The sequence below is a fragment of the Camelus dromedarius genome, chromosome 34, assembly GCF_036321535.1.
Source record: "Camelus dromedarius isolate mCamDro1 chromosome 34, mCamDro1.pat, whole genome shotgun sequence".
Lineage (NCBI taxonomy): Eukaryota > Metazoa > Chordata > Mammalia > Artiodactyla > Camelidae > Camelus > Camelus dromedarius.
Genome location: NC_087469.1, coordinates 13,945,306 through 13,967,980, shown reverse-complemented (window position 1 = coordinate 13,967,980; position 22,675 = coordinate 13,945,306). Strand labels below are relative to the sequence as shown.

The following is a 22,675-nucleotide window of genomic DNA, read 5'->3' as shown; positions in this document are numbered from 1 at the left end:
TGTGTAAGGAATGGAGAGCTGAAAGGCCAGAGGAAGAGCACAGCTGACAGCGGCGAGCCCTGTCTTTATTCACACCACATGCTGTGCCTAGACGCACATTCACTCCAATCTGATAGGCAGCAGTGGGCATTAACCATCCGGGAAGGGTGACCACACATCCTGGTTTGCTTGGGACAGTCCCAGCAGACACCTGCTGTCCCAGAATGTATGATGGACAGCTTTGGGGTCAGTAACACCCAAAAGATACTCGACCTGAAAGAAGGCAGATTAAGGGTGGAAAATAAACTGGAACAATGAGCTGATATTACCAGGAAGACAGCTACTTGTTTCCAAAGGCCTAGAGGGAAGGATAAAGCTAGAAAACAAATGAGCCACAGAAGCAGCTGAAGTTACTTGATGCTCCACGGGAGCCCGGGAAGAGGTTGTGGACATAACCGAGGGAATAGAGCCCATCTCTGGGGCTGCAGAGGTGCTATCCAGACTTCAGTAGTGTGGAGCATCTATCTTTCCATTTCAGACAGAGAGAAGCCAAGGAATAAGACTCATTACCACTCTTCTTGCGTCCCCCTCTGGAGAAGACATGTTTGTGCCCCTCGGGGACCATCCTTGTCTGGGACTGGAACTCTCAGAGAGGCATTAAGAATATGCCCTAGTGGTGGTACGGCTATTATTCATGCCGTGCCAACCAGCGGCTGGGAGCAGGGCCAGCGCCGAGACAGTCTTTGCCTTGTCCTGGTTACCTCCTGTGCGTTCAGCCATATATCCTGTTCAGGGGCCCGGATGGCCGCAGGGACACCCCTACCTATATTCTTTGCTTGCTCCTGTGGGCGAGCTGACAGTCTTGCTTCCTGCTGCTCGGGGGACCGGCAAAGAGGGATCTTTCTTTCACTCACATACACAAGCTCTCCAGACCGGACTCACCCTCCTGTTATCTGGCTCCCCTCACGCACCACCTCCTCAAGCCCTGCAGGGTGGACAGCAGTATCTGAAGGAAATAAGCAGGGAAGGGATGAGCTATTGAGTCAGACACTAAAGGAAAAGATCCTTAGTTCTTATGGTGGGGAGCCCTATAATTTGTCAAAAATGCTTACTATGGCTGAGGTATCAGACACTCATAAAACAGGAGCTGGCAGGTAAGGGCCTTTTTGCCCATCAAATACCAGTTCTACTGCCAGCAAGTTTCACTGACCATTCATGGGACTTTTTGGGTAGCCAGTTATCTGTGTAGGCCCTTCTAGACATCGCAACAAGTGTCGCCCCTGGTTTATATAAAGATACACATAAAGACAACCTGAAAGAGGCAGTCCTCAGGAAGGGTGAAGCAGACTGGGGACGTGGTTCGATTATTATGGTCTCCCAAAGTCAGCTTGTTCCGGGGGAAAAATAAAAAGGAACATGTAGTAATGATAAAAGGGAGGCAGTCTCAGGTAGTCTGAGGACAATTTCTGGTTGCTCTAGTATCTAAAAGTAACGGTTCATTCATTTATTCATTTAACCAACATTTGTTGAGTGCCACCTAGGCGCCAGGCACAGTGCTAGACACTGAGGATACATTGATGACGAAGACAGGCACAGCCCCTGATCTTACAGAAGGCACAGCTGAATGGGACAGAGATGTAAAGAGACGTAATTCCACCTCAGAGAGCCCTAGTAGAAGAGAGTCACTCCAGCCAGACACAGCTTATAGGGAGAGGTTCATACTGCTATGGTGGCCCCGAGGAAGGATCAAAGAACTCTGCAAGAGTCTTGAAAGTCTTCGCAGTAGGTACTACAAGGAGCAGATGTGAAGTATAGCTAGGCACATGCCAAGTAGAGAGGAGGAGACAGGTAAGCGAAGCATGACAAAGCATGGTGTATTTAAGAAATGGTGCAAAAAATTCTGTGTAGCTGAAGAGTATACACTCCAGTGAGGAGCTGCAGATGTGGCTGTTGTTACTCGTGGTAAGGAGGCGTAAAAGTCAAGGTTAAGGGGTTGGGATTTTGTCCTTTGGACAGTTGGGTGTTACGAAAAGGAATTTTTCAAGAAAGGCTGAGACATGATCGGATTTATGTTCTTAGAGGAGAAATGGCCATTTAAAAGGCCTTGTCGGGGGAAGGATATAGTTCAGTGGTAGAGCACATGCTTAGCATGGATGAGGTCCTGGGTTCAATCCTTGGTATCTCCATTAAATAACAAATAAATAAATAAAAAGCCCTATTACGCACCTCCCCCCCAAAAGGAGAAAGAATAAAAGGCCTTGTCAGACTTCTGATTCTGGGCCAAGATCAAAGAGCCTCAGTTCTCCCTACCCTTCTTGCTAAGTGCTAAAAACTCTGGGGGTTGTATATACAAGAACACAAGAAAACTCTGAAAGTGGAGAGAAAAAGATTAGCTAGGAGCATCGAGATCCAAGGAAACACATAGTAGTTATTTGTCTGGGTTTGCTTTTTGCTTCATTCATCCTGGACTGGGTGCTGGAGAAGCCAGCAATCCAGAAGCACCAATGGCACAGACAGAAAGGAAAAGGGGAAAGCACCAAGAAAGCTGGCCATCTAGCTAAAGGATCAAGAAAGGGGCGGCCTACTCCAACCAAACACCACAGAAAACACTGCAGCCCCACCCCAATTCTGGCAGCAAAGACAGAGTGGGGAGCCTCAACTTCCATTTTCTCCTGGCTGTAATGAGGTGCCCCCTAGCCCCACCATCAGGGTGGTGTCAGAGAACTCCCGTGAGAAGCCAGGACTTCCACCACCTTCCAGTGGTGATGAGCCTCCCACCTCCACCACCCGGGGGTCAGTGGAGGTCGCACGGGGAGCAATGGGAGGCCTTCTCCCACTCCCATCGGGGTGGTGTCAGTGGAGGTCCAGCAGGAGCCAGAACTCCCACTATCCAAGCAGGAATGAGGTGCCTTCTCCACCACCTGCAGGGATATCGACTGCGGACAAGTAGGAAACCTGGATTTCTACCACTCACCTGGCAGAGGATTGAAAACATGATCCAACTACATGCTGTCATTTTCTTAAAAAAACTAAACACACACTCACTATACAACCCATTAGTTGCATTCCTGGGCATTTATCCCAAATAAATGAAAATTTCTATCCATATAAAGCCGTATACAGTTGTCCATGGTGGCCTTATCTATAATAGCAAAAACCTGGAAACAACCAAAATGTCCCTCAGTAGGTGAATAGTTAAACAAACTGTGGTACTAGGTCAGCTGGACATGTGAATTCAAGTTAATACCTAATTTGCCTTCACCAGTACAGATTTCAGCTTTATTCCTTAGATTCCAAATTATTCCAACTGCTTTTATTTAACACCTTCCTCTGTACCACTTAATGGCTGCAAGGTAATACTTCTTTCCATTCCTAAGACAAGAAAATTTAAGCTTATGGAAGAGAACAGTCATGTTCTGAATCACATAGTGATGATGATGGAAAGATAAGATACCAGCTCTCCCCAAGGCCACTCCATACGCAGATCAGAGTCCTGCTCAGTGGCCCCTGGGGTGACTATGGAAATGCCTCCCTGCCTTACACTGCTGCTCTCTTATATCTACAATTGGGAATACAGTTTTATTGCACCATTGTGAAGCAAGAGGAATGAAACAGGGAGAACAGGTTGGACAGAGGAAAATTGGAAATTGGGTCTAGAAGTCAGAAGCATGTGACTTCAAAGAACTATTGATGCTTTTCATAGGCAAGAATTGGACGGTCTTGTAGGGAAAAGTTTACTAATAAGATTAAAGTTCTGAAAAAACAAACCAGTCCCACTAAATAAAGACTGAAGTTACTCTTGCTACCCTCAGATGTCCTTGGCGGCAAAGGCAGGCACCGGATCTGGAAAAACTCTTAACATCTCCTTTGACCCAGCAATACCTTCCCCCTAGAATTTCTCCACAAAACGCTTTAGCACTGGCCTCAGACCCATAGCTCCTAGCACACTGCTGGCATTCCTTGTAAACTATGTAAAGAACAGGCTTCAAGAGGCAGGAATCAAGTCCGAGACTGAAATTCCCGGGAGAAAGAGCCCTAATCCTAGTACTTCAGAGAACTGCTTATTTTCAGGCCCAAGCCCTTCCTTCTTCAGAAATAAATATCGTCGAAATAAATGTTCACCTTATGCTAAAATGTGCTTAAGTAATTTCTACTGACTGAGCACTGTTTCTAAACTTTTTTCCCCATTCCTTCTAATAGGTGTGGACAGGTTCTTCCCAGTTTACAATGACAGAGCTTCAGCCAGAGGGAGGAGAGCATGCCGGGGCACCCCTAGGGAAAAAACAAAAAACAGAAAATTCATTAGTTTCTTTCAAAATCTTTGTGTTGCTTTATCACTTTATCCTTCAAATATTATAAAGTTCTCCTCTATTTATTGCAAAGAATGAGATTTAAGACACACACACACACAAACCTCAACATTAAAAATCCCATCAGGTTGAAAATCATAGATGAACTATGAATGACTACACAGTCTGGTTAATTAACAAGTATTTAAAAGTCAAATCTGAAATTCCTTATGAAAACTTCCCGCAAAGTGAACTTGAGAAGACCTGTATCATAAATTAACACTCTTCATGCACGTGTATAATCAGACCCAGTAATCAGACCAGCCTTAGGTTGCGATTCAGAATAGTCTTTCTTTGAGACCATTTTTGATCAAAACAAAGGAGGCTATAGAAAAAATTATATGCTTCAGTGGAAAATTATTGTCTAGAGGACTCCCTCCCAGGTTATCTGATTTTAGCCTGTAGTTGATCTAATTTATAATTCAGAAATTATAAATAACTATGAAAAAAAGTCAGTTTTGTCTCCATTTGAACTTTCACAACATTCCTTTATCCATGAGTATTTTTTCTTTTACTTTTCCTTGGAACCAGTTACAACATCTGCTTATTTTCCTTATGGGTTTAAGTCTTTAACATATGTTCATTTTAATACCTGTATGAGAGATTTTTACCTTTTTCTGAAAATTATCTTTTAACATATATAAACAATTACCATGTAAGTCAGAAAAAATATGTAGTACATAGAATTACAAGTAGTATACTATGGTTAGGCAGGAGGAATAGTTGCTTCTGATTAAGAGAAATCAGGTAAGTTTTCATAGAGCAGGTGGTGGTAACTAACACTTTGCCTTAAGGGTGAGCAAACTTTTAAGACTGAGGATTGGAAGGATATTTCAGGCAAACAATAGGCCTGTTAATCCTAAGGGACTCTTCTGACCCAATGTCATTAGCCAGCACTCAGCATCCTAGAGTCCCAAGGAGAGGCCTGACTCAATCCTATGAGACTCACGTAGGAGCAGTTCCAATTTGGAACCAATCCCAGGAAACCTCCCTATATATCTTGCCTGGCAAGGCTTACAGTCCCAGCTTCTCAGCTGATGAAGGACTCCTGGCAAGCACAGGAGCATGAGGCATGATGGTAACTGGGATAGCTGGCTCATCAGTTACCAAGTATCAAAGCAATGTATCTTGAAATGAGTATCACGGCCCATTTCCTGTATGTCACATAGAACATACCACAGCCTAAACAAATTTCCTGTCCTGTGCTGCCTTGATAGGCGAGGTGTATAGTTGTATGGATCTAATTGCATGTTACTCCTGGAGTCAAATTAAGTTTCATTAACGATTATTAATCTATACATTTGCATTTTGCCAATGGTGAAGAGGGAGGAGTAGGTAAGGGATTCAGAAAATGTAATAGAAAAATACATATTTAGCAGAGCATTAACCAAGTCTCCAGCTATCATTGTTTTTCTGTGTCCGACGACATTCCTTCACGAGTGGGTCTTCCAGGTGAGCCACTATATTCACTATAGACTATTACTTAGTGCAGACACTAGAGTATGAGCCACTTACATGGTTAGTCTACTAGACTAGGAACAAACACCTCCACAGTTTTCAGAAACCCATGTCCAGCTAAACTACTGCTTCCTATTGTACTGGCCCAAGCTCCAATCCTGCTCTACTTCAAACTCGTTTTTCCCCTTAATCCTCCATCATTAGTCTCAGCCTCAACCTGTCCCTTGCCTTATGTCTGTGTAGTACCCCCCCCCCAAATCCCAGCTCTGTTTCTGGTCTCCCCTCATTGCTATCCCTGACCCAAGTTACCAGTAAGGTAAGAACACAGAGTTACCTGATGTGGAAAAAGACTCCTGACGCTGAACCCTAAGACAGAGCTGTATGAGAGCCAGGTTTCATGTGTAGGATGTAAGGTCCCAATGAGTGACAGGAAAAGATGGGTTGGACAGCTCTATGGCAATTGCTTTGAACTCCTTAGGGAAAACACAGTGCCCACCTGGGGAAACCATGTGCTACCATGTCCCTCCTCCAGCTGAACCAAAACTCAAACTTGGCAATGTAATAGGGTAGGTGAATCCTGTCAGATGAGGATACCTACACAGTTTTGAAAAGCCAGGAAGAATTTAAAGGTAAACATTATCTCACTCTCTGGTTTAGCAATGAAGGTGTGCTAATTTGCAATTTAAATGACACACCCATCCATTTGGCAACTAGGCAAACTCTCTTCCCATGATTCTCCACCTTAAAAAAAAAAAAGCCTGGTTTTGGTGGTAAGAAGGCTCAGGGTAGGATGGCGCAATGAATAAAATAAAATACCCAAGTGTAAATCAAATGTAAATGTCATCATAACCTAGTTACATAGAAAACTATTCCTCTTACAAAAGGTCAAAATGGATGTCTGAAATATCTCACTGAATTCTCACAACTCTATGAAGTAAGTACTATTATCATCCCCAATTTGGAGATGATAAAACTGAGGCACGGAGTTCGAGTAACTTGCTTAAGGTCACACAGCTGATCTGTGGTAGAACCAGAATTTAACCTGTGACGTGACCTTAACCTCTGCACAAACTATCCCATAGCAGTAGGGCCTTTGAAGACAGAGCAAGAAAGAACTTTGACAACAAAAAACAATGTTTAAATCTCTAGAAGATTCTATTCAGAGGCAAGATGGAAATATCACTTTTCCCATCCCTAAATTGAACCACATATTCTTACTCTCATCCTAAGATTTCAAAGCTTCTTTTACTAAATTACCATTTTGTTCTTTTCGTAATTTCTACCCTTTTTCATGGTCTTTGAGCCCTGATCTTCTCAACTTTTCTATACCTGGGAATTCACCAGATTATAAAACCAGGAGACTGGGTGCCCAGTCTTTCTTATGGAAAGGCCACAAAATGCAGCAGCCTCTGTGTTCTAATCACCACTTGATAATAACTGTCATGTCAGAAGTCCCACAACTATGGGGCACTACTTTCCTCCCTACACCTCCTATTATTGGGGGAGGGGGGGCAGGGAAAGGAAGGACAGTTATAGTGCTAACAAGGTTATTACAGGCCCAAGGCTTTTTAATGTAAATTGCCTTTAAGAAAATTTAAACATACACAAAAATAGAATGAATAGCATAATGAAACCCCAATATGCCATCACTTAGATTCACTACTATCAAACTTTTGCTACACTTACTTCCATCTACCTGTCTCATTTTGTTGATTTTTTTTTAATTTTTTTATTTTTTTCCCACCCCCTGGCAACCACAAGTCTGTATTCTCTGTCTATGAGTCTATTTCTGTCCTGTATTCATTTTGTTGATTTTAAAGTAAATTTCAAACAAATTTTTTTTCAAACATACATTCTATTTCATTCCTGTGTACGTCAGTATCCATCTCTGTGTAGATTTGTTCTTATATAATTATAATGCCATTGGTAAACCTAACAAAATGAATAGCTTAGACTCTATTCAAATTCCCGATTGCTCCAAAAACACCTTTTTCAGACTGTTTATTTTTTTCACATCAGGATCCAAACAAGGTCCACACACTATATTTGAGGGTTGTTGCCTCTATAAGTCTGTCTTAATCTAGAGCCACCTCCCCATTTTTAAACTTCAAGCTTGTGGAAGAAACTGGGTCAGTTTTCCTATAGAATGACCCATTCTCTGGATTTTTCTTGTGGTATAACTATTTCCCTCTCTTTATTTCCTGTAAATGGAATCCTCATGGCTTTTCTCTTTACATATTGTTTTCATCTAAACCAGAAAACATGGAGAATAATTTGAGAGATTACTTTCTTCCAAGGATGGGACATAACTAGTACCATTCTAAGTGTGGAACTGAACTCAACCTGGGCCTGCTCACTCGCCATGCAGCAAAGCCAATTTACTGACACCGGGTTGTGATGAAGGAAATTACAGTGTTTATTTGCAGGTCACCAGGCAAGAAGTATGGGGTGGCTCATGCTCAGAAGACCTGAAGATGGCTTTCTGGGAAGGGTTTTCAAGGCAACACTAGGGGTGGAGGTTGCAGGGTGTGTGATCAGCTCATGGACTTCCTTCTGATCGGTTGCTGGCAGTGAGGTAAAGGGGTGATGCTTCAGGAATCTTAATCATCAACCTTCCGGTTCCAAATAGTCTGGGGTCTACATGCTTGTGCTCAGCATTCAGTCATCATCCTCCACCTGGGTGGGAGGACTTGGCTCCTGCAGAACAACTCAAAAATGTGTGTCAGATCATAATGTACATCCCTTGGAAAGAAACTAGGACTCTGTTTTATTGCTAAACTATTGCTTCTTGACCGCTTTTCCTTTGTTTCTGCATTCCCTTACTTCCCTAATTATTAACTGCCTGAGCCTGCCTGCTCGTTGGAACTCAGGGAAGGCCTAGGGAACTAAAGCCTTTTTCTACAAACAAGAAACAGGGGACACAGAGGGGCTTTTGAATCTGGGAGGACCCTGCAGGATCCTGCTTGGTTTCAATCCCCTCTTTTCTTTGATACTCCTCAATCCTGAGGGGCCAGGGGACAAGAAAGGGAATAAAGTTTTAGATAAAGAGGTTAATCATAAACTCAGCCGGGAACTGGGTTTTAGGGGGACTTGGTTTCAAGTGAATTGGAAAGACGTTAATTTACTATATACGGTGGATTCCTTAGAGCAGTAGGACTTAAATTTCTCTCAGTACCCAGATGAAAAAGATTTAAAGGCTTGATGATGTTCAATTTCAGTTTTGGGGGGGAGGGCAAAAATATTTCATAGAGGGCACCATGTGGTTCCTACTACATCACATCAGGAGGCGCAACGTCTGCCTCTCCCACTTTTAGTGATGGGAAGATGAATTAACGGGTTCAGATGATGACAGTGTCTAATAGTTTTATCCATTAATGATTGCTGTAGATGTTCTGTGGTGGGCAGAGAATCTAAGGGAAGAACTGAGTGATAACATTTACCAAGGGTGAGCTCATCTTGGGACCTGGAAGGGACGATGACGCCTGCAGCACACCACCAAACTGTCTTAATCAAAAGGAAATGATTTGACGTCTCCTCCTTGGCACACGCCTCTAATAGCGGTCACTAATACTGAGAACAAGACCAGAGATGGACCATTCATTTCCAACTTAAAGAGAGCTTTCAAAATCTAAGTCAAATATTCAGAGTCTTTCGCCCAGCAGAATGGGCCTACCAAGCCAGGAGAACATTTGCTTTCACCTTCCTCTATAATATTTCCAATCTCCCAAATCTTCTTTCCTGAGAAGCATGGAAAAATGACCAAGATGGGCCAAAAAGCAAATTATGCTTACTACATTTAGAGGGAAATAAAGGAAATATTTTGCTACCAAAACCAGAATCCAAGTAAGTAAACAGAGAGAATAACTGCCACCTATCATATCTTACATGGTTAGAAGATACGAAAGCAGCAGTTTCTAGCCTTGCACCTAGTGGGAAATCAATACAGGTGTTGACAATCGTATTCCTGCCCCTGATAAAAAGGGCTAAAGAGGTTAGGGTAAGTAATACTTGAATAACGCAAGAGAGAGGACACAGAGTTCATTAAACCAAAGCAATTAGAGGAAGTGAGTGTTTTAGGTTGGATTACCCAGGAAAATACATCACGTTATCAGCTTCTGGATCATTATTGCACGGAACCTAGTACATGAATATCCTCTGCTACTACCGTCATCCTGGAACGGCCTCTCTCACATACATATTCTGTAAGTTCATAGAGTTCCCTTCTGCGGAAAGCACAGCTGAGCCTTTCTGGGGTTGTGCCCCTCCTGCTGGACATAAGCCCATATTTTCCTACATCCTCCTGTTCTGCCCTGCTATTCCACGGTGACCCACTGAGCTTGCATCTATTCTGATAACAAGATCAGTGTTGGAGTCAGAGTAGAGGAGGATGGACTTTTCTGATGCCACCTCACCATCTACAAGTAAAATGTACCAAGAGTCCACAATTCAGCATGAAGAGCAAATAAAATTGAAAACTTGTGAGGTTAAAAACATAAAACACAATTACTAAATTCACAGAATGTTAGAGCTTCAGGGGAGACTGAAGGTCACCTACTGTAACCCTCTTACTTACAGAAAGCTATATCCCAGAGAAATGAAATTATTTGTCCCAAATCACAGTTGCAATTAAAGAATGAAAAACAAATTAAAATGATGTCTAAAGACCTTTAAAGATCAAAAACATTAGGTAAAAACTACCAGTCATGTAGAAACATTTGGAATTTTAAAAATTCAAATCTGTGTATTTTTTAACAAATATTTACTGAGAGCGTATTGTGTGCCAGGCATAGTCTTAAGAACTGGGGATAGAGCATTGAAGAAAACCAGACAAAAATCCCTGTCCTCATGAAGTATATAATCTAGTGGGGAGAGGAAGAAAATAAACATTAAGTAAAACATAAAGAGTGTCATCCAGCCGTAAGTACTGTGAAGAAAAATAAAGCAGGGGAGGGAGGTAGGGCGCACCTAAGTGTGAGGGTGGACAGGAGGGTCACATTTTAAAGCAGGATGGTCAGTAAGACCCTCTAATTAAGATACCCTTGAATAAAGGCTTGAAGGAGGTAATAAAGTGAGCCAAACATTATCTGAGGGAGAAGTGTCTCCAGGCAGAAAAACAGCAAATGATAAAGCCCTGGAGCAAAAAGAGTCCCTGGAATGTCTACTGAAGTACAAGGTCAGTGAGCCCCGGCAGAACGAGCGAGCAGAGGAGGAGGAGAGAGCACCTCAGAAGTCACTGGGGCCAGAATTTACAGGGCCTTGCGTGACACTGTGAGAACTCTGGCTGTTCCTCAGTGAAACGGACAAAGGCGACTTTGAGCAGAGGTGTGATGTGACCTTATTTTACTTTGGCAGGACCACTCTGATGGTGGTGCTAAGAACAGTCTATGGTGGGCAAATACAGCAAGAGAACCAACCAGGAGGCCATTCCAATAACTCAAGTGGAGAATAATGGCTTAGATTAGGGTTGTAGCAGGGCACATACAGGAAAAATAGTTGTATTTTAAGTATTTTCAAGGTGGAGCCAACCGGGATTGGATGTGGATTCTGTAAGACGAGAGTGAAGGTTGACTCCATTCTTTTGTGGCCAGGATGGAGTCGTCGTTCGGTGAGCAAGGAGAAGACTGCAGGAGGAACAGATCTTTGTTGTTGTTGTTCGGTGTCTGTGTGTGCGTGGTGTGAGAGAATGTTTGTGTGTGTACAGAGGGTGGGAATCAGAAGGCTTGGTTTTGGATGTGCTAAGTTTGGCTGCTTTCTGAGAAAGTACACGGGTACAAGTAGAGATTACTTAGGAACTCTTAAAGTAATTCACGAGAGAGGGGATGGTGGTTGGACCAGGTGTCTGGCAGTCTAACTAATGTGAATTGGACATATATTTTGAAGGCAGAGCTGACATGATTTGCTGATGAAGTGATGAAGGATGAAAGAGGGAGAAGGAGGAAAGTCAATGATTTCTTCAAGGTTTTTGGCTTCAGTAACTAGACAAATGGGATGGCTACTCACTGATAATGGGAAGAGTGCAGAGAGAGCAAATCTGCGGGAAACCAATGATGTGAAAATGCCAAGCAGGCAATTAGGGCTAAAACAGTTCTGAGTTTCAGGGAGGGGTCTGGACCAGATACATAACTGTGGGAATTATCAGCATGTAGATAATATTTAGAGCTATGAGACTAAAAAGGATCACTCAAAGAGCAAGTGTAGATAGAAAAGTTCAGGACGGAGCCCTGGGACTCAAATATCAAAAGACTGGCGATAGGGAAAACACAGCAAAAGAAACTAAGAAGCAATGGCCAGTGAAAGCTGGAAGAAAAGACAAAAGCTTTAGTCTTGTGGAAGCCAGGTGATACGGTACCTCAGAAAAATGGAGTAATCCATTGTGTTTAATTCTGTTGCTAGGTCAAGATAAAGTCTGAGAATGATCACTGGATTTAACAATGTGGAAGTCACTGATGACTTTGAAAAGAGCACTTTCATTGACGAAGTAAACGCAAATAGTCTTAGTAGAATGTATTCGAGAAAGAATGTGATGAGAACAGGAAGTATATAACTCAAGGTGTTCTGTTATAAAGAGAAACAGAGAAGTTCGATGGCAGCTAAAGGAGAATGTGGGGTAAAGAAAGGTATCTGGCAGCTTTCTTTTCCTCTCTTCTTTCCAGTTGGTTGGTTTCTACGTTGGGAGAAATATAGCAAGTTTATATAGTGACAGGAATACTCCAGTAGTCACGGAAAAATTATGATGCAGAAGAGAAGGGGAAGAAATGCTGAGGCAACGTCCTTCAGTAGGTAGAGGGAATCGAGTCCAGCCCAAGTCAGAGTAGGCTTAAGATAGGAGAACAAACAGTTCATCCACAATAACAAGAATTAACATTGACAAATAGGTAGACAGAAATGATGGTGGGAGTGCAGGAAAGTTCTTTTTGACTGCTTGTCTTTCAGTGATACAGAAAACATTGTGACCAGCTGAGAATTGAGTGTAAGGGAAAACCTATAGGAAGTTTGAAGAGAGTAAAGAAATGAAATAGCTATCTAGGAAAGTGTTCATTCTTTTCTTTCAATTTTTAAAAAAATTTAAATTTTTTTTTTAATGAAGAAAGTGTTCATTATTACTCAATCATTTTTCACTTTTCATGTCTGCCATCCACCATATTTGAAATAGGGGGTCCAAATTTAATTTGATCCTATTTTTTTTCCACCCAGAAATCAAAATCTATCTCACTTAGGCTTGGTTCTTATCTTCAGGCCTCTTCTTCCTTATAGGTCCCTGTTAATTTAGAAAACTTGTAGAACTTGTTCCCCCTACTATGATTTAGATACTCAGAAATTCAGGTAAACTCTTAGCATGGAGGCTCCTTTCCAAAGTACATTCATCCAAATAGGATTCACTGTACTATCTCACTAAGGGTCATGAGACTCAGGCTTCCTCTGTGGTAGCTGCTAGCTATCCCAGCATTCTCTAACCCCACAGGAATAAGTCATTAGACACTGTCCACACGTAAACAAATTACAATGCAAAAAGATACTCATTCTCAAGTAAGATTTATATTCATAAACTGAACCTATAGGAAGAAGACTTGAAATTTCCCAGGTCTTATGTAAGATCTAATCCCATCATTACTTTACCAATGACTTGATGTCAGACAAGTCAGTTCATCTATTTTAGATAACCAAACAAAACAAACAAAAAATGTGTTGTATAAGACCAAAGAAACAAATAAAAAGCAATATAATTTATCCTAGGAATGAAAAGTTTCAACATCTGAAAATCAATACAACTTATTAATAGAAAAAAAAAGACTAAAAACACACATACTTAATAGATGCAGAAAAAGCATTTGAAAGAATCCAACACTTTTCGTGTTAAAAAAACAAAACACTCAACAAACTAGTAATAGAAGGGAATTTCTTCAAACTAATAAAGGGCATCCAGGAAAAACCCACATTTAACATCACATATAATAGTGAAAGACTAAATGCTTTCCCCTTAAGATCAGGAACAAGACAAGATGCTCACTTCATTATTCCTATTCAACATTGTGCTGGATATTCTACCCAGGGCAATCAGGCAAGAAGCAGCAAAACTGTCTCTACTTGCACATGAGAAAATCTTACATATCAAAAAGTCCTAAAGAACACCCTAAAAAACTATTAGATGCAAAAAATTAATTCAGGGAGTTTGCAGGATACAAGACTGATATATAAAAATCAACTGTGTTTCTGTACACTTGTAACAATCTGAAAATAAAATTAAGGAAACAATTTCATTTAAAACAGCATCAAAAAGAATAAAATACTTTGGAATAAATTTAACCAAAAAAAAGTACACATTTTATGCTCTGAAAACTACAAAACATTGTTGAAAGAAATTAAAGAAGTAAATGAATGGAAAGACATCCCATTGTCCATCAATCAGATGGTAATAGGTCCTAAATTGATCTACAGATTCAGTGCAGTTCTTATCAAAATCTCAGCTTTTTTTGCAGGAAGGTGATTGTAAAAATTCTTATTGAAAATGCAAGGGACTCAGAATAGCAAAACAATCTTGAACAAGAACAAAGTTGGAGGACTCACACTCCTCAACTTCATAACTTACCACAAAGCTACAGTAATCAAGACAGATTGTACTGGTATAAGGATAAACATATAGATTAATGAAATAGCACTAAGAGTTCAGAAATAAAACTCTGTGTTAGTGGTCCACTGATTTTTGACAAGAGTGTCACATCAATTCAATGGGGCGAATAATAGTTTTTTGAACAGATGATGCTGGGACAACTAGATATCCTCATGCAAAAGAATGAAGTTGGACCCCTATCTAACACCATACATAAAAATTAACTCAAAAGAGATTACAGACCTAAGTGTTAAAAATAAAACTATAAACCTCTTAGAAGAACAGAATACATAGGATTATATTCTCGTCACCTTGGATTAGGAATGGTTAAAGCAACAAAACAAAAAGTAGATGAATTGGACTTCCTCAAAATTAAAAATTTGTCCTGAAAAGGAAATCATCAAAACAGCAAAAAGACAATCCCAAAAATGACTGAATATATTTCCAAATCATATGTCTGATAAGGGACCTGTACATAGAATATCTTAACAACTCTCATAACTCAATAATCAAAAGATGAAATAACCCAACTACTAACTGGCAAAGGATCTGAAAAGACGGTTCTGTGAAGATGTATAAATGGCTAATAAGCATATGGAAAGATGCTAATGAGACACTACTTAATATCCAGTAGGATGAGTATAGTGAAAGAGACAGACAATGACAAGGGTTGGAGGATGTGAAGAAATCTGAACCCTTACACACATTTGGTGGGAATGTAAAATGGTGCAGCCACTTTGGAAAACAGTTTCCAGTTCCTAAAAATGTTCAACATAGAGCTACCTTATGACCCAGCAAATCCCCACAAGAGAAATGAAAACATATGTCCACAGGAAAACTTGCAAACAAATGTTTATAGCAGCATTACTCATAATAGCCAATTAGTAGGAATAGCCCAAATGTTCATTAGCCGATGAATGGTTAAATAAACATGGTATATTCACAGAGTGGAATATTATTTGGCAATAAAAAGCAATGAAAAGACATGATACTATAAACCTCTTAGAAGAAAACATAGGAAAAATATTCTCTGACACTTAGGGCAGTCTATCCAGGCAGCAGAAATAAAAGCAAAGATAAACAAATGTGACCTAATTAAACTTACAAGCTTTTTGTGCAGCAAAGGAAACTATAAATAAAACCAAAAAAACCCTACAGAATGGGAGAAAATATTTTCAAATGATGCAACAAACAAAGGCTTAATTTCCAGAATATACAAATAGCTCACACAACTTAATAACAAAAAACTCTACAAACAACCCAATCCAAAAATGGGCAGAAGACCTAAACAAGTAATTCTCCAATGAAGACATACAAGTGGCCAATAGGCATATGAAAAAATGCTCAGTATTGCTAATTATCAGAGAAATGCAAATCAAAACTACAATGAGGTATCACTTAACACCAGTCAGAATGGCAATCATTAAAAAGTTCACAAATGATAAATACTGGAGAGGGTATGGAGAAAAGGGAACCCTCCTACAATGTTGATGGGAATGCAGTTTGGTGCAGCCATTGTGGGAAACAGTATGTGGAAAATTAAAAATAGACTTACCACATGATCCAGCAATCCCACTCCTGGGCATATATCTGGAGAAAACTCTAATTCAAAAGATACATGTACCCCAATGTTCATAGCAGCACTACTTACAATAGCCACGACAAGGAAACAACCTAAATGTCCATCAACAGATGACTGGATAAAGAAGCTGTGGTATATTAATACAATGGACTACTACTCAGCCATAAAAAGAATAAAATAATGCCATTTACAGCAACATGGATGGACTTCATTCTAAGTGAAGTAAGCCAGAAAGAGAAAGAAAAATACCGTATGATATCATTTATATGTGGAATCTAAAAAAAAGACACAAACTTACTTACAAAACAGAAACAGACTTGCAAACATAGAAAACAAACTTACGGTTACCAGGGAGGGAAGCAGGTGGGAAGGGGTGAATTGGGAGTTCTGAGATTTGCAGATACTAACTACTATATATAAAATAGATAAATAACAAGTTTATAATGGAACTATATTCAATATCTTATAGTAATCTCTAATGAAAAAGAAATGAAAACAAATATATGTATGTTTACGTGTAACTGAAACATTATGTTGCACACCAGAAACTGAATACAACATTGTAAACTGACTATTCTTCAATTTTAAAAAATTACTTTAAAAAATAAAAAAATTTTTTAAAAAAGCAATGAAGTACTGATACATGCTATAACATGGATAAATCTTAAAAACATTGTACTAAATGAAAGACTCCAGTCATACGATTCCATTTATATGATACGGCCAAAGTAGGTAAATCTAGAGAGACAGAAAGTTGGTTGGTAATTGTCAAAGTTGGTTGGGAAATGATTGCAAATGGTTTGAGATTTTCTTTTTTTAAATTAAAAAAATTTTAATTGTGGTTAAAAAACCCCCACATAATCTAAAATTTACCACTGTAACCATTTTTAAGTTTATTGTTCAGTAGTGTTAAATATAATCACATTGTTGTGATACAGATCTCTGGAACTCTTTCATCTTGCAGAACTGAAACTCTATGCATTAAACAACTTCCCATTTACCCCTCCCCCCAGGCCCTAGCAACTATCATCTTACTTTTCTGTCTTATTTTCTGAATTTGACTACTCTAGGTTCCTCAAATGAGTGAAATCATACAAGTATTTGTCTTTTTTTGTGACTGGCTTACTTCACTTAGCATAATGTCCTTAAGGTTAATCCACATTATAGCATGCAGCAGGACTGCTTTCCTCTTTAGGGCTGAATAATATTCCACTGTATGAATATACCACATTTTGTTTAACCATTCATCTGTTGATAGACACTTGGATTGCTTCCACCTCTTGGCTATTGTGAATAATACCACTATGAACATTAAGTGTGCAGATATCTATTGAAGATCCTGTTTTCAATTATTTTGGATATATACCCAGAAGTGGAATTGCTGGATCATAGGGGCATCACTTTAGAGTGACAAAAGTGTTCTAAAATTTGATAGTGGTGATGGTTGTACAATTCTAGAATATACCAAAAAAACAATGAAAGGTACACTTCAAATGGGTGAATCAAATGGTACATGAATTATATCTCAGTAAAGCTGTTAAAAACACAACTCTTAAAGGCTGAATCAAGGATATAGTTACATAAGGATTTTGACTGAACTCGATAATTAATCTAGTTCAATAACCAGTCAATCTTGACAAACAGGCAATTTTGACTCTTATTTTCAATGACCTGGCTAATGTTTAGGACTTTTTTGAGACATAACCTAATTGCTTCTTCAACTGACTGTTAGAGGAAGTGGGAAAAAGAAAATGTCAGCATCTATTTTTAGTTCACAATATTAAGCTTTTTCATATTTTGTGTCAAGAAATACTGTGAAGAAGTAACAAGTCCATACTAACTATAGCAATTTTTATTTCAAGTGCTCTGTAGGTATGGACTCATCAGATTTCTAAAAGACAGGGAAATAAGATAGAACTTTACACACTCTGATTCCAATTTACTTTTTGAAATATCACTCACAATGATTTCACATAGAAGATACTCCCCAAAAGGCAATGGGTTTATTTGCCCTTTTTAGGGGCAATAAAAATTATAAAACCAAAAAGTTCTATGTCTGTTGTTACTGAGTGGGGAAAGAGGTAATAAATTAAAAACGGGAGATAAAAAATTTTGAGGGAAAAAACACGCATCAAATTCAGATTGTTCTCGTCTCTGTTACACACAACTAGAAAAGCTAACAGCATTAAGGACGGCCACCAATGCTCAGGAACCCATTTCATCTTCTTTTCTGCTTCATCCAGATATTTTCAATTCTGTCAAGACTCAAAGATACAGTTTTAGAAACAGAACAAATGAGATAATCTCAAAGATCAGAGAAGAGCAAAGTGAGAGAAACCTTACCAGTCTGATGGATCTTTTTTAAAACAATATGTTCCATATGGTTCACAGAAAAGAGACAAGTTTGGAAGCCAACTTTCAACCTTGGTCCCAGGCATAGAGAGAAACAATGATTATGATGTAGTTAGAGACAGCTGTTACGTGGCACAGTCTTTCTTTCCAGATTACACATCTTACTAGCTTTCACAGCATTTCCTAAATAATCTCTCAGGGTTGATTTCAAGCAAAGGCTGAATCACTAACAGTTGATCAGATTTTTATTACAGATTTTTCAAAGTCCGTCTGTGTGCAGAAGCAAAATTATGAATGGCAGTTCGAAGAGTTGAGTTCCCTTCAGGGATATCACAGGAATTGATGACTGAATGTAGTGCCCGGTTGTACGCTGCAAATAAAAGTTTTGAATGAAGTCAGATTCTAAACAATTCTCCCAACCTCTTTCCTAGTACTACTTCTCTGCCTAATCACATAAGTATTAACTTTAACAATCCACTGAATGAATATTTATTGAGTATCTACCACTTGCCAAGTACTCTGTAATTACAGAGAAGATAATGGAAAGGATGGGCACAAAAAATTAAATTGCAGTGTAATGTTTCCAAACCAGAGACTTATATAAAATGTCATCACGGAATGAAGTGTAGAATAAAACAAAAACTGTCTAGGAGAGGATGGAAAAGGTATCTAGAGGTGGTAACATTTAGGATGGTCTTGAAGGATTAATAAAAGTAAAGGGAAGAAGGCATTCTAGGCAAAGAAATGATTGTGTAGGGTATAAAAGGCACTGAAAAATGTGGCATGTACTGGCAACAGAAAGTTCAATAAGGCTGGAGCATTGCCTGGGGCCAGAGAGCAAATATGCCAAATATGCCATGTATTTTGTACTGCAAAGGTAAGTCCTACAGGTTTTATGATAGGGGAATGGCATCATCAGATCTGTGTTTTTAAAATATAACCCACAGGACCGATAAGAAGGTCATAGCACACAAATGGGAAACCAGCAATACAAATATTGGCAGCATTTTCAGCGTGGGTATGAAGCCTGTATAATCTCTAAACTATGTAAATCAATATATTTAAGGTTGGACAGGAAACATAAATATTAGTAACAGCAGGAAGGACTCCATTTTTCTCTAGCTGGGATTCCTGATAAAGACTGAGTTTATACTGGTCCTCATTTTCCTCAGTGTCCCCTGGCAGAACTGGCAGGCTAATGTGGGTATATATACATTATAAATAATATATATGTGAATATAAATAATAAGTCTATAATAGATAAAAGTAAAGCATTTGGATAACAGGGAAATCAACTGGACAGGGGCCTACCTTAGGTGGCCATAAAAGGCAAGCTCTAATATTCTTCATTGACAGGAGGACATGAAACCCAAGTCCCCCTATTGTGGAATGACTGAGAAATATTTCCCCAGCACAGATGGAGACAAGAAGATAACAGGTCTCAAAGAGAAAGAGAACTCACTATAATTATTTTTATTGTCTCAGAATTGTTCTGTAAAGGCGGTATAACAGTCACTGATATACAGCAAACATTCAATCAATGAATGCTAAGTTACCAACACCACTACTTTTCTTGTTGTTGTTGTTTAATAATTGCCACCAGGCCCCAACCATTCCTTTAAGAAACTTACCTCGGTGGTTTTTATAGAAAATACAATTGTTGGCACAGGTATCAGGATGAGCATCCCAAAAATCAGGACCACAGCAGCACAGTGGAGGTAAAGTAATATTATACAACTGCATTTTCTCCTGGATCTGGGCTCTTAAAGCTTCTACATATCTATAAAAATACAGTACGATCAGGCAAAGGAAAAGAATGAGCGTGGGTCATTTTACTACCAGCTTTAAGTGTGAAAGCTATTTCATATATCTCTATGCCTCAACTCTTCCTCTTTGCACTGGGAAGCAGCACTGCGGAAAATGCAGCACTATTCCCAAGAGGTATTAGGCAATCAAGAAATCTGATGAAGTTCTGTACCCTCAAAAGGGTGAGAAGACACGGTCAATTCTTTTTTAAGGAAAATGAGAATGCTGACTTCCTAACAAGTCCCTAGAGCCAGAATTTCAAGCAGAACTTTCCGAAGTACCTTTGATGTTCCTTTTCTCTCTGTTGTTTTACTCTGGCTCCTTTTACTTCCTCAAGCTGTAGCTGGGCTAATATCTCACTCATCTTCTCCCCTGAACATGGCTCTTCAGGAAAGTTCATTCTTAATATCCTCTGCTCTTCAGCATAACGTTGCTGCTCTTTCTTTTTCTTAATTCTGAGAAAAAAATTTAGGAATTTCATAAAATCATTATTTAGAATTAGTTTCTAGATCCAAATAACTCAAAAAATTCCCAGAAACAAGGAAGTCAAGAAAGCAGTTTATCACTACCTAGAATAGCCTCAAAACTTCCCACTGGCTGATTTGATTTTATCATATAGCTCATGCATATACATAGCCTCTCTAACGGAAGAGATCAGTGGTTATTATTAAGAGTTTTTCTGTAAGAACCCAAGTACAAGAACTTTCTCTAGGTTAAAACTACAAGTAGACAAGACTTCTGCTTTTGGCTAAAACGTAGTAACAGGGACTGGATTTGCCCTCTCACTGTAAACAACAAAATAAACAAATAAATCAACCTGGAAACCAACGAGACCAAATACAAAAAACAGTGGTTTTCAAGACACTGGGTATCAGGCAATGAAAAACAGTCATCCTTGACAGATGAAAAACAAATGAAGTGAGCCCTGTAACTGCCCAAGCTTACTGCCTTGGAAGTTTCCAGGCAGTGGCATAGGGCAGGAGAGTGGAGCCTGGCAGTATCCCTGAGTTGAGGAGATGAAGCTGAAAGTCCAGGGATACAAAAGCAATTAGAGTTCCTAAGACAGAATACCAGAGAGGAGAGAGCTGCTCAGAGAGATAACCCAAGAGATCTACAGAGCATCTCCTTCTAGAGAGGGGAGAGGTTATAGCTCAAGTGGTAGAGCGCCTGCTTAGCTTGCACGAGGTCCTGTGTTCAATCCCTCTAATATACAGCAGAAGACTGTGCCTGTATGTGAGGAAATGACTTGAGGCTGGGGACAGAACCATGCGAAAGAGTAATGTGGAACAGTGTCCTGTGCTCACACAGAGCACGGAATAGGACTTGTTCCCACCAGTCAAGTCTTGAAGAACTCATAATGCAGAGAAGAGGTCTCAGGAAGATTCTACCTCAGTAGTGGGGCATAATAACTAGCCCTAGACTGCACAACGCTCCAGACACACCCAACACTGTAAAATCAAAGCCCCAAATAACTTAACTGCATCCCGAAACAAAGCCCAGAAAAATGCATAAGAATACAAAGATATCCAGCAACTAATGAGGTAAAGTCACAATGTTGGACAGTTAATCAAAGATTACCAAGTATGCAAAGAAGCAAGAAAATACAAATTATAATGAAGAGAATATCACTCAATCAAAACCAACCTAGAACTAACAGTTACTAGAATTAGCACAGAAGGACATTAAAACAATTATTAAAACTATGACTTCTATGTTCAAAAAGTTATGACATAAAAAAGATAGAAATCAACTTCTCAAGATGAAAACTGTAATTTCTGAGATAAAACACACAATGGAGAATAAGCCTATATGTTAAAGAAATGGAATAACCACTAATCTTCCAAAACAGAAAGCACCAGGCCCAGATGGGCTCACCAATTCTCTATAATGTCTTTCAGTGGATAGAAACAGAAGGAATACTTCTTACCTCATTTTATGGGATCAGCACTACTCTAACACCAAAACCAGACATAGATATTAAAAGAAAACTAAAGATATTTCTCATGGACATAGAGGTAAAAATGCTAAAAAATATTAGCTAGTCACATCCAACAATGGATATACATTATATACCACAGCCAAGTGAGACTTATCCCAACAATGTAAGGCTGGTTCAACGTGAAAAAAATCAATTAATATGATCAATCACAGCAACAAGCGAAATAAGAAATAAGAAAAAAAAAACCCACAAGATCCTATAAACATATACAGAAAAAATATTTTGACAAAATCCAATACTATACAATACAGCAAACATACTCCTTGGTATTTACCCAGAGGAGTTGAAAACTTATGCCCACACACACAACCTGCACATGGATGTTTACAGCAGCTTTATTTATAACTGCCAAATCTTGGAAGAAACCGAGATGTCCTTCATTAGGTGAATGGATAAACCTGAATATCTAGACTAATAGTATGAAATACTATTCAGTACTAAAAAGAAATGAGTAATCAAGCCATGAACAGACATGGAACTTCAATATATACTACTAAGTGAAAGAAGCCAATCTGAAAAGGAAATAAAACATATTATTCCAA

The 22,675-nt window shown here is 39.3% G+C and overlaps 1 protein-coding gene across 4 annotated transcripts in view; it reads right to left on the bottom strand.

The window, feature by feature from the left end:
• Window positions 1-798: 798 nt before the first annotated feature.
• CCDC15 (coiled-coil domain containing 15) overlaps window positions 799-22,675 on the bottom strand; it is a 65,461-nt gene continuing 43,584 nt past the window's right edge. For 3 of the 4 annotated variants that reach the window (XM_031443435.2, XM_031443436.2, XM_031443438.2), the window contains 3 exons: window positions 20,416-20,589; window positions 19,960-20,108; window positions 17,811-18,698 (listed from right to left, as the gene is read on the bottom strand). In XM_031443435.2, coding sequence (XP_031299295.2) covers window positions 18,577-18,698; window positions 19,960-20,108; window positions 20,416-20,589 — 445 coding nt within the window. In that variant the 3' untranslated portion in view covers window positions 17,811-18,576. Of the gene's footprint in view, window positions 4,252-17,810; window positions 18,699-19,959; window positions 20,109-20,415; window positions 20,590-22,675 lie in introns of those variants that run through there. The other variant, XM_064482189.1, reaches the window with a different exon arrangement.